The sequence below is a fragment of the Cricetulus griseus genome, chromosome 2 (assembly GCF_003668045.3).
Source record: "Cricetulus griseus strain 17A/GY chromosome 2, alternate assembly CriGri-PICRH-1.0, whole genome shotgun sequence".
NCBI classification, from domain to species: Eukaryota; Metazoa; Chordata; class Mammalia; order Rodentia; family Cricetidae; genus Cricetulus; species Cricetulus griseus.
Genome location: NC_048595.1, coordinates 155,627,567 through 155,640,111, shown reverse-complemented (window position 1 = coordinate 155,640,111; position 12,545 = coordinate 155,627,567). Strand labels below are relative to the sequence as shown.

General features: G+C 39.3%; 1 protein-coding gene across 1 annotated transcript; it reads right to left on the bottom strand.

Annotated features, from left to right (window-relative positions):
• Positions 1-5,286: 5,286 nt before the first annotated feature.
• On the bottom strand, positions 5,287-5,802 carry LOC100757114 (protein tyrosine phosphatase type IVA 2-like). The gene has a single exon (XM_035439010.1). The coding sequence runs from the start codon at positions 5,800-5,802 to the stop codon at positions 5,287-5,289; it is 516 nt and encodes a 171-aa protein (XP_035294901.1).
• Between the last annotated feature and the right edge of the window lie 6,743 nt (positions 5,803-12,545).

The following is a 12,545-nucleotide window of genomic DNA, read 5'->3' as shown; positions in this document are numbered from 1 at the left end:
GATAAAGACTTTTCCACTACCAGAGGCCCCATCAACTGCCCGGGCCTCCCAAATGACACCCACATTTAGGGGGCCTGGTTCAGTCCTATGCTGGTTTCCCAGCTGTCAATCTGGGGTCCATGAGCTCCCCCTTGTTAAGGTCAGCTGTTTCTGTGGGTTTCTCCAGCCTGGTCTTGACTCCTTTGCTCATCACTCCTCCCTCTCTACAACTGGATTTCAGGAGTTTGGCTCAGTGCTTAGCTGTGGGTCTCTGCTTTTGCTTCCATCAGCTTCTGAATGAAGGCTCTAGGATGACATATAAGGTGGTCATCAATCTCATTATAAGGGAAGGGCATTTAAGGTAGCCTCTCCACTATTGCTTAGATTCTTAGCTGGGGTCATCCTTGTAGATCTCTGGACATTTCCCTAGTGTCTTATTTCTCTTTAAACCTACAATGCCTCCCTCTATTAAGGTATCTCTTTTCTTGCTCTCCTCCATTCTCCCCCAACTCAATCTTCCTGCTCCTTCATGTCTTCCCCTTCCTCTTCTTCCCTTCTTTATCTCCTAAATCTCTCTCTCCTCCCCCTGTGTTCCCAATTTTCTCAGGAGATCTTGTCTCTTTCCCCTTCTCCAAGGGACCCTGTATGTCTCTCTTAGGGTCCTCTTTGTTTCCTGGCTTCTCTGGAGGTGTGTTTTGTAGGCTGGTAATCCTTTGCTATATCTAATATCCATAAATGATACTCTGTCATCTTAAAAATTACTTTAATAAATATTCTTATCTTACTCTATTGCAGCACTGATTTGTCCTCCTGAGAGAAAAGCTATTATCAAAAATAAACAACTTTTCAATAAATTAACTTACTGAAGAAATTGTAGATGTATAAAAGTTTAGATGGGTCTTTTTCCCAATCAATTCTGACAATACTACATTTCCCCAGAAAAGTGAATATCTGTCAGAAGTTTGGAATTACTGTTGTTGTTTGGGTAGTTGAACGCATGAAATAGCACACATGGGGAGGGCAAAGTCAGCTTTGTAGTTTTTCTATTCTGCTTTATGCCTTTAGTTGAGGGTTATACTCAGGTCACTAGATTTTTGTGGTAAATCTCTTTTAACCACTGAATCAGAATATATTTTAAATCTTCCTTATTTATTATACTAGCTCATCAATTTATGTCTCAGGACTGAAATTTGAGAAGAAATTGGAATTGGGGAACCCCAGGTAGGTATTCCCAGAGCCAGCCAACTCACACTTATGAGCTACTCTACTTTCTGTGATGCTCCCAAACTATATGTAGTCCTGAGACCAGGAACCCCAGGTAGGGACCCTCCAGATCCTTTGCCACCTTTACTGCTCAGTGCTTAGCCTAAGAACCATGTGGTCTTCTGTGATTACAACCCCTGGGCCAGTGCAATGCACCACATACACAACATCCCAGGACATTCTGTGCCTCGCACCGCAGATAGTGACTCCAGATCCTTGCCTTTATCACCTAAAGAGGATGTGGTATCCCGTGTCTCACTCCTAAGAAGCACTGTCCACTCCCATTGGGTCTCTAGTCCCTACCACCCATGTACATCATGTAGAATCAGGTGAGCCCTACACAGACTTTTGAGGGTTAGCAATGAGAATCAAAATTGTACTTATCCCTAGCTGAACTGAAACCACCGCAGACACTCAGTTCTCACATCAACAAAGAGTGGCCCCAAAACAGAATGCCATCCTTCAGTGACGGACTATGATGTGGAAGTATATTCCAAATAAACCCTTCCCAACCCAAGCAGCTTTTGGTCATGGTGTTTCATCTCAGCAATGATAACCCTAATTAAGATATATACCAATAAATACCAATAACAACCTAATTCCAGTTCCATTACAGAATCAAAAGTAGCATTAATAACCAAGACAATATGTCTCCTCCTGAAATTATCATCCCATCATAATGTTCCTGGAGAAAAACAACATAGCTGATGTTCAAGACAAGGATTTCTAAAGAATGATTACAGATATACTCAAGGAAATCAAAGAGATAACTGAATAAGAATTGCAAAATTTTCAACATTTGAATGAAATAGTGAAAACAATTCAATATAAAATTCAATAAACAGAGTCTTTAAAGAAAAGTTAAACTGAAATAAAACTTGAGGAACGCAGGAAGTCAAACAAAACTCAGAGGAAAGCCTCACCTAATCAACTAGATCAAGTAGAAGAGTGAATATCCATGTCCAACATAAGGTAGAGGAATTTAATCACATATTAAATCAAAAAATTACAATGAGGAACCAAACCACAATGACTCTGAACAACAACAACAACAACAACAAAGTATATTGAAAGTGGAAGAATGACCAACTTACACCTAAAGACAGGTCCATCAGACACCTGACTTCTCAGTGCAGGCTGTGAAAGCCAGAAGGGGCTTTTTACAGGGTTTGGAAAACCAAAGGTAACATGCAAACTATCATCCATAATTAAAGGATAGGAAAACCTCCTATGATAAATGGATTTAAGGAATTTATGTCCACTAGCCAGCTCCATGGAGGATACTAGAAAGAATACTGTCTGAAGAGATTAAATGCACCCAAGAGGGCACAAGAAAAAAAGATGAGATGATCCCAGATCAGTTCATCAGAAGAGATCTACCAACTCTGTCACAACAGGGTAACAGGAATTAATAAACATTGCTCAATAATAACTCTCAATATTAAAGGTCTCAATTCCTCAATAAGAAGACACAGAGTAGCAGATTAGATTAGAAAACAGGATCCATCTTCTTGATGTGAAACACACCTCACCATTAATAATAGATATCACTTTAGGTATAAAAGGAGGGCTTTTAAAAATATTCCAAGCAAATAGAATAAAGAAATAAACAAGTATGACCTAATATATGACAAAATGGATTTTTAATCTCAAACTCAATAAGAAGAAATAGGGAAGGATATTCATAATTAATAAAAGACAAACCCACCAAAAGGATGTTACAATTCTAAACATTTATGAACCAAACACAGGGGCACCTAGTTTACTGAAAGAAACATTATTTGATCTAAAACCACAATTCAAACCAGCACAGTGATAAGTGAATGACTTCAAGACACCACCACCACTTTCACCTGTCTCATTGAATCACTAGGTCCCCCAGACAAAAACAAAGAAATTTTTGAGTTAAATTGAATCATAAATTAAATGCATCTAACAGACATTTATAGACTATTTCACCAAAACACTAAAGAATACACATTTTTTTTCAGAAGTTGATAGAATTTTCTCCAAAATCAACCATGTATTAGCTTATAAATCCAGTCTTAATTTTTAAAAAATTGATAATATTCTGCATTCTATCTGACCCACAAAAGAATAAAGCTGGATATCAACAATAGAAATGGCAGTAACTAGACAGACCCATGGAAACTAAACAACAAAACACTGAATAAAAATTGTGTCAGGGAGAAATTTAAAAGGAAAAAATTAAATTCCTAGATTGGATGAAAATATAGTACACTAAAACCCATGGGATGCAATAAAGGCTTCCTAAGAGGTCAGTTTCTAGAACTCTGTGTCTGCATAAAGAAAGTATTCTAGAGATCTCATATTATCAACTTAATGATGCACCTGAATGGTGCAGGATATATGTGTCACTGTGATTGGTTCAATGAAGAGCTGAATAACCAATAGCTTTGACGAAGAGAATAGATAGGACTTCTGGTAAAAAGAAAACCACGCGTTTCCACTGAAATCAGGAATAAGAAGAGTTTATGGTCTCTCCATTCCTATTCAATGTAATATATTCTGTCTAGATTTAAAGACTGTACCAGTGGGAGTTCTTGAAAGATTCCTGACTGACTGGGGGCAGTAAGGGAAATAAATAAAACTACCACTGTAAATGTCTCAGCTTGAGTTTAGAAATCGAGCTGACGTAAAGGCTGGCTGAAAGACAGCTGCTGCCAATGATGACAACATTACGCACTAATGATAACTATGGGTCCTGCCACAACTTCAACCAGTCTGCTGAACTACCCACCTGCCTATGTTCCAAAGAGGGGGCAGTGTTGACCCATGGTAGACCTAGGCCAAGTTAGAAATTTGGGAAGGGATGAACCTTGATGTCACTATTCTTATGAGCAAACCCATGCCACCAGACCATGGTTTGTCAGCTTCTACCTGGGGTTCAGAAGTGACTCTCACAGCAGTCTGACAGGGCTAGTTCTTGGCCATGTGTTTACCAATTAGGAGAGAAATGAGCTTATAATAGCTCCGGCTGGTTAACTTTCCCAGAAATAGTGGGAGCTCTCTGCTCGGCAGCCAGCAGGGAAGCTGCAGCATGAGGAAGGCTAACAGCTTCCTTGAATGGTTTTGAAGGGTAAAGGTATATTTATTTCTATCTGCATGAGGAAGTGGCATCTTACAAGTAGGTGTAATTGAGGAATTGTTTTAGATAGAGACCAAGGAATTTAATTCCTATAAAGTATTAAACAAATTCCCTAAGACATCAAGAAAATGAAAATGTGATTTACCAGCAGTGCAGACTTCAATACATTGTGGTCCTCAGTGTTTTATTTCTGTTTAGTATGTACTTTGAGTTACTTGCTTCCTCAAGTTTCCTCTAACAATTTGTATATTATCCAGTCAATGATCAGTATTATTTTAATAGTTTTAGAAACCAAAGGGTAGCTTTCTTAAGGTAACACATGCAACTATGTTTCTCCAACGCAAAGTATCAATAGTTAAGTCATGACTTACTTCACAACACACACACACACACACACACACACACACACACACACACAGTCATTTAATAAGCTATAGGTATTATACTTAGCCCTGAGGATATCCCCAGTCAGCTGAAATACAAAATAAAAGTTTAGTAAATGTGAGTTGGCAAATTAGTCCTTTTTTTTTTGCTAATAAAATGCCCGAGGCTGGGAGATTTATCAAGAGATTTATTTAGGTGACAGTTGCGGAGGAAGAAAGCTCAAGATTAAGTAGCCTCACAGTTGCCAGCCTCTAGTGGGCCCTCTTACTTGTGTCATAACATGGCAGATGGTGGGAGAGCTTTTAGCACACAGCAGCCAGACGCAGGGTTCAGGTTTTCTTTGCTGTTGTTATGGAATGGGATAGTTTTTTTCCTTCTAATTTTATTTCCTTTCTTAATTTATTTGCTTTTATAGAGGGATTTCTCCATTATTGGCTTGGGCACCAATTAGTTGAATTCACTACTCATTGCTGACACAGAAAAGATTCCAGAATTGCATTCCAGGTGCCAAGTGTTCCGGGTCAACGCCACAGAAAGCCTTTGCTTGCTATCTACTGAATGCTGCAGTGCACTGTAGAATCCCTGAAGCGCGACCGCGACCTGGTTCGAATCTTGGGTCGATACTGCTCCAAGAAAAGCAGCTGTTTGGCATTGAATGCTCCCCTTCGTTTCTGTCGGATAAACTGAACTGCATCTTCATTCTTCATGCCACATTCGATCAAAGCAAGTGCCACCAGCACAGGAGCCCTTCCCAGCCCTGCCACACAGTGCACCGCCAGACAGGAACCCGGCTCCTCACGAAATTTTGTTTTTAACAGGTTCAGCCAACCATCCACTATGTCATCAGGGGGTGGGGCTCCGTCGTTGTAGGGCAAATCTATCACTCGGATGCCACGACTTTCAACTAGAGCTTTATCATAGGTGGCATCACAAACTCTGACCAAGGTTGTCACACCATAGTTCTTAAGTTCCTCTGTGAACTTGTTCATCGTAGCATTGGTGGGGCTGTGAGTTATCAAGAAACGCATGTTGTCATAGCAGATCTCCACAGGGGCTGCATGATTCATTGTGGCAAATGAGAGTGTGGCTGTGAGTGTGGTGAGCAAGCGAAAACATTAAGATCACCAGAAGGTCTATTATTGTTCTTTATTTTCTTTATTCAGCTTATTTACTCTGTAGGAAGCTTCTCCAAGATAGGCAGAAGTATTTAAAATTCATTCGAATTCAGTCTGGGCCTCAGCATCTGCAGATGGATACCTACAAACTTCAGAACCATCCAGCTACATACACACCAAGCTCATCTACCCCGCCTGCATTCAGACACTAGTAAGACAACGGTGGGGATTGTCTTCCACCTTTGTTTACTTGATGCTTGATTTTACCAGAGTCATTAAAGGAAATATACTTGCAGTTACTTTTGAGGACAATATCGGTGTCCAGATTCTTTAAGGCACAGTTGAATACGGCGCATAGAGTCCCCAAGGTCACTTGTCAGGGAAATTGCTGTGCTGAGCCTGGCAGAAATTGACTCTCAAATTCGGAATCGCCATAAATGTGCAGTGTGTTTTCCACCAAAGTCCTGCGGTGACAGAGGAGCTGCAATCTCCCTACCAGTCTATGCCCTGTACATCCCGCCAGGCCCGCTGGCGGCACATGACCCTGCGACCATCTTGCCTCCCTGGCTGCCACAGCGTCTGTGCCACCACCACGTGGATGCCCGGAGGGCCTCGCCTTGCTCTGATCTGGACAAAGCCCCTACCCAAGTGGCTAGCCATGGACACTGCACTCTAGCCAATCGGGCCACCGCCACCCCACTCTTGAATTTATTTATTATGGTTTGCTTGCAAAACAATGAGTTTCATTATGACGTCTTTGTACACATATCATGTATTTGCTCATAGCTGTTGTCTGCTCTAGTTTGTTCCTTTCCCACCCTCTTCCACATCTTCTCCCTTATCCCAATTAGTCCTTCCGTTTTCATGTCCTACAGTTATGATCTGAAATACATACATTTAAATCTATATGATGGAAAACTGGATGCTTATCTTTTTAATCTGGCTTCTTTAGTTCTCTAAGATCCCTAGTTCCACCCATATCTTTCCAAATAAATCACTCCCTTCATATATATATATATATATATATATATATATATATATATATGTATGTATGTATGTATGTATGTATGTATGTATGTATATATCACGTTTTCTTTCTCCATCACTTGGTGACAGACTTCTAAACTGGTTCTGTATGGTGGCTCTTATGAGTAGAAAGCAGCAGACATGCAGGTATCTCAGAACTGTGTGGACTTAGGTTCTCTGCTGTGAGCACCCAGAAGCTCTTCATCAGGGCTTTGCCAACACTGAGTAAGAGCACCTTCTTTGACATCCTGACCAGCATACCTTTTGTCTGTTTGCAGCTAGCCTTCTAACTGGGTTATATGACCACAAAGAGTTTGTTTTGTTGTTGTTGTTGTTGTCAACCCCCCCACACACACTGTCTAAAAGGCTAATAATGCAAGACACTATTCTGTTTTGTTTTCTGTTTTTTAAAGATTTTATTTATTATGTATACAACATTCTGCTTCCATGTATATCTGCACACCAGAAGAGGGCACCAGATCTCATAACGGATGGTTGTGAGCCACCATGTGGTTGCTGGGAATTGAACTCAGGACCTCTGGAAGAGCAGCCACTGCTCTTAACCTCTGAGCCATCTCTTCAGCCCCTGTTTTTGTTTTTGTTTTTTTAAATACGTATTGGCCATTAGTATTCCAGGCAGAAGTCCCTTAGTCTATGAATGGATGTCTTGGGAATTTGTGTGTTTTTAGGTTTCAGAGTTCTTTATCTGACTTCAGCCCCTGTCAGAGGATTGTTGGCAAGGGATTCTATCTCCTTTCATGTGATCCCAATTGTCATATTTTCCCAATTATTTCCAGAGCTGTTGGATTAAATTATCTGAAATCATCCACCTATGTCTGTGTCTTGGAAGTTTTTCTCCTGTTCCCCTCTAGCAGTTTTAAAGTTTCAGGTCCTACATAAAGTCTGAAATGTTTTGAATCATTTTGTCCAGATCATTCTTCTTGTCTACCTTTCCCAGAATGTTGTCTTGAAGAGGTGATCATTTTTCCAAGGGATTATAACTATGTGGGTTTATTTCTGTGTCCTCTATGCTTTTTCTCAAATCAATATGGGGCTAGTAGAATTTCATTTGGTTACTATGGCATAATTTGAGGTTGCTGGTTGTATACTTATAGCATTGCTCATTCCACTAAGAATTGCTTGAGATATTCAAGGTCTTTTTATTTCTATAGGAATTTGGGTTTTTTTCTACATCTGTGAAATTTTTATGAGTACTGCATTAAATCTGTAAAAAGTTTTCACTATTTCATCCATTTTCAGACTATTAATTTTGCCAATCAATGAATATGGGAGGTCTTCTATCTTCGGATATTGTATTAGATCTCTTTCTTTAGACTTTTGAAAGTTTTCTATAAGAAAAACTTTCTGTAAGGAAAACTTTCACCTCCTTTGAGAGATTTTTTACTGATCTTTTGAAGAACTGTTATAAATAGGATTTTTCTTCTTTCTTTATAAGTTCACAATTATAAATGAATAGAAATGTACTGATTTTAGATATTAATTTTGTGATCTATTTTCTGAGTGTTTGCATGTCTAAGAGTTTTCTTGTAGAATATTTAGAGTCATTTAAATATAGGACCATGCCATAGGCAAATAGACATAGTTCAACTTCTTCCTTTCCTACTTAAAAAAATTATCTTGATTACTGTTTTAGCTAACACTTCAATCACTATATTGAATAAGGACAGAAACATGGAATTCCTTTGTCTCATTCCTCATTTTAGAGAAAATGCTTTCCTCCATTTATCTTAATTTGATTCTAGATTTGTCTCATATAGCCTTTAATTAAGTTGTAGTATGTTCCTTCTATTCCCAGTATCTTCAGGACTTTTATCATGAAAGGGTATTGAACTTGATCAAAGGCCTTATCTGTCTCCATTGAGATGATCATGTGACTTCTATCATTAAGTCTGTGTATATCCTGGAAGTATACCTGCTGATTTGGATATGTTTAACTTTATGTTTGCATTCCACAAATGAAAATGAAAAGTCAGTTTTTAATAAAATTTTTAAATTCATACATGAACACAATGTATTTTGATTGCCAGGACCCTCCCAACTCCTAGATCTAAACTCAATTTCCCCACTCCCTCCACCTACATATACATTTGGTTTTTATCATTCACCACGTCAAATGTATGCTTCCTATATAGGTGATGAGTGTGGAACCATCCATGGAGCTTGGTCAACCTACCAAGGGTCATATCCTGAGAGAACACGGAGCCTCCTTTGCTTAGAAGCTATCAACTGTAAACCAAAAAATTAAGTAGAGCCTTTTTTTGTTCTTTTTTTTTCTGAGACAAGGTTTCTCTGTGCAAGCTGTATTGGAACTAGGTCTTGTAGACCAGGCTGGTCTCAAAGTCACAGAGATCCACCTGCTTCTACCTACCAAGTTCTGGGATTAAAGGCATGTGCCACCACCGCCCGGCACACTCTACTTATTTCTGATAAGATGTGTAATTGATGGCTCAAGCCTTTAATCTCAAAGGAGAGGCTACATTAAATGTCCTCCCCTGATAATGAGATTGATGATTGACTTATATGCCACCCGATAGCTCCTATCCAACAGCTGGTAGAAGTAGAAGGAGACACCCACAACCAATCACTGAACTGAACTGGAATCCAGTTACAGAGAAAAATGAGTGATGGGCAAAGAGGTCCAGACCAAGCTGGTGAAACCCACAGAAACAGCTGACCTGAACATCGAGGAGCTCTTGGTCATATTGTCAGTTTATACAAGTATAGCATAATATAGTTATTTATTTATTTCCTCAAATCAGCCTTGTACTACCAGAAATTTGTTTCTAGTAGTAAGCATGTAGCCTAGGGTCATGAGGTGATATATACAAGTAATTTAACCACTGGATTACACCCATGTCACTCATTCTCTAGGTAATTTTGCATCCATTTACGAGCATGTTGTCACATCTCTAAGCATTCCTGTTTCTCACAAAATTGACAACTGAGCAATTGGTGGAAAGAGAAAATTTCAAGGCAGAGGAGACTGTCCCAACAAACTCTTGCTGTAAAGGCAGATTGAAGTAGATGATTCATCTGGCCTTGAGTTGTCCACAATCATCGGCCCTCACTCCACTGAAAGTGCTCTTAAAAATTTCTTGCATGTTGCTAGATCTGACCACAACTCATGATTCTTATCTTTGATTTTTCCAACATAATTTCAGAGTACAAGACTCACGTTTACTTGAAATCATCTACCTGACTTGATCTGTGGGTCATCTCATTGTATTGGTATCCATTTAGCTGGCTATTTCTTATTCCCCCAACATCTACATTTTGGTTAATATAAACCATCAATGAGAAGTCAACATACATAGAAGAGGAAGTTAAATGCACATAAAAAAACTATTGAAATTTGTGTCCAGGCCTTCAAGGAATGGGAAATACATACCCCAAAGCTACTAAAAACAAGAGTTTCTAGTCACCTTCATCCTGATGGGAAGGACAGTTAATGGAATTGATCAAGAGCTATAACTGTAAGAAAAGGGGTTTCCTAGAGCTTTGGAGATTAGTACAGGAATTTCACTAAGACCCTGCAAGGAGACAGCCTGAGCATAAATTCATAATCTCTGTTTTCCCTGCACTCTGTACTGTATTATGCCTCTCCAACCTGAATACAATGGAAGAGAAAAAGTAGGGGAAACAAAATGCATAGCAAGGAAACCTCCTAGGTCCCTGGACAGAATGAAGGAGGCTGAGTGGGGCCTAGGGTGAAAGAGAATTTGTTGCTGAGTATTCCAGAATGGTTCTACCTTATCGTGATCCCCCCACTTTTCACTCCCTTGGTCTCAGGGTGTTTGTCGTGTGATGTTCCCACACTTCTGTCTCTACCTTCAACATTTTTTTCACAACATCTTTTCACATCCAATGGTCAACAGTCAATCTCTGCAATGTCAAATACTTCTTGTCCTCATTCTTTGCTTTATAGTCAATGACATAAACTAATAAACACAGGTAATATTGAGCCTCTTCCCAGGTCTTCAGAATGCTCAACACTCAGCCTTGATCAAAGAATGACTGAGCATCAGACTAGTTAGTCTCTTATAAACTGTAAAATTTACCATAAAAGCTTGTTAAACAAACCCTACTACTTTACTCTGAGGTTCTAACACTTGAGTCTCTCTACCAAAACTTCTGTGTAGTCTTTAGGAAAATTTTTTAGATTATTCCAGGACAAAGTCCTATGTCAATCTATAGCAATCTTTTCTTTTATTAGCCTTTAAAATCTACACCAACCCCTATCCCTCACCACCAATGATCTCTTGACCTCCAAGTACAGTCACTGTCTTCTACTACTTGCTACAATAAGCATTCCCTCTCCTCTCCAAAATGCAGTACAAATATTTTATGACCATGGTTCTATAACCAGATGACAGATCAGGAATGTCAAACACTCCCTTCCCCTCCCATCATATGTCCATTCTGTTTTAAAGCAAGTGTAAGAAAAACCATTTTCATCCCTTGTCATTGATTTGACCCTACTGATCTGTCAGAGGATAAATGTACAGACAAAAAGACCAAATTCAAGTTTAAACATCTCCCACCTTTTAACAATCAGACCCTCTGTGGTTGGAGCCAGCATATCCAGTGACGTGTGATATGTCCTCCTAAAACCTGTGGTACCTCAGCCCAAATGGACAGTCCTAACAAGGATAAAGAGACAACTATAAAGCTTGCTACTTAACAAAATGGAGACATACCCACTTCTTACATATTTAAATATGACCCACACAATGTCACACATGAAAAAACTAAATAACTTCTCTTAATTGTTCTCTATGAGAATTCACCCTGTCTTTCTTGAAACATGGATAATCTTCATTTAAACTTTCTCCTTGATACTGGTCTAATAAATACTTTTATTCCTCTGTCCTGGGTTTATATTACTGTCATGTCAGTGAGGTATAGTCAGATTTCTTTGGACTTCCAGCTCCCAAATAGTGACATGGAGACTTTTTATTAATTACAAAACCTTATCCTTAGCTTGGGCTCGTTCCCAACTAGCTCTTAATAGCTTAAATTAGCCCATTTATATTAATCGACATTCTGACATGTGGGCTGGTTACCTCACCTCCATATTCTAAGTCTGACTTCCCCATGTCTCATTGGCAAATTCTGCTTCTCCATTTCTCTGAGTTCCTATCTCTTCCAGGAAGTCCTGTCTATCCTCTCCTGCCTAACTATTGACCATTTAGATCATTATTAAACCAATCAGAAGGTGCTTTGGCAGATATACCTCTTCACTGTGTGCAAAAAGATTATCCCATAACAGTACTGTCACAGGACTCTGACACAATGAGTGGGTTACTTCAATGATGGACTCATAACATGATCTAATATGGAACCTCACAGTGTGTGTCCTGGGTGCCTACATACTGCTGTGACCTCTTCCTGATTTTTCTCCACTTTCTGTGTGTCACAAGAGGAAAAGCTTTCTTGACATGATTCCACCACTACACTCTATGTCTTCCGACATTTCCACAATTGATGGAGACAAGGATTGTGGGTTGAAATCTCTGTATTTAGGAGACACTCTCCTTTAAGTTGTGTCTGTCAGGCATTTTGATAACAGCAATGAGGACTCTCACTAACACAAGGACAACAAAGGCACGTTCTGTGCTGTTTCTATAAACAGGATGTGTGCTTCACCC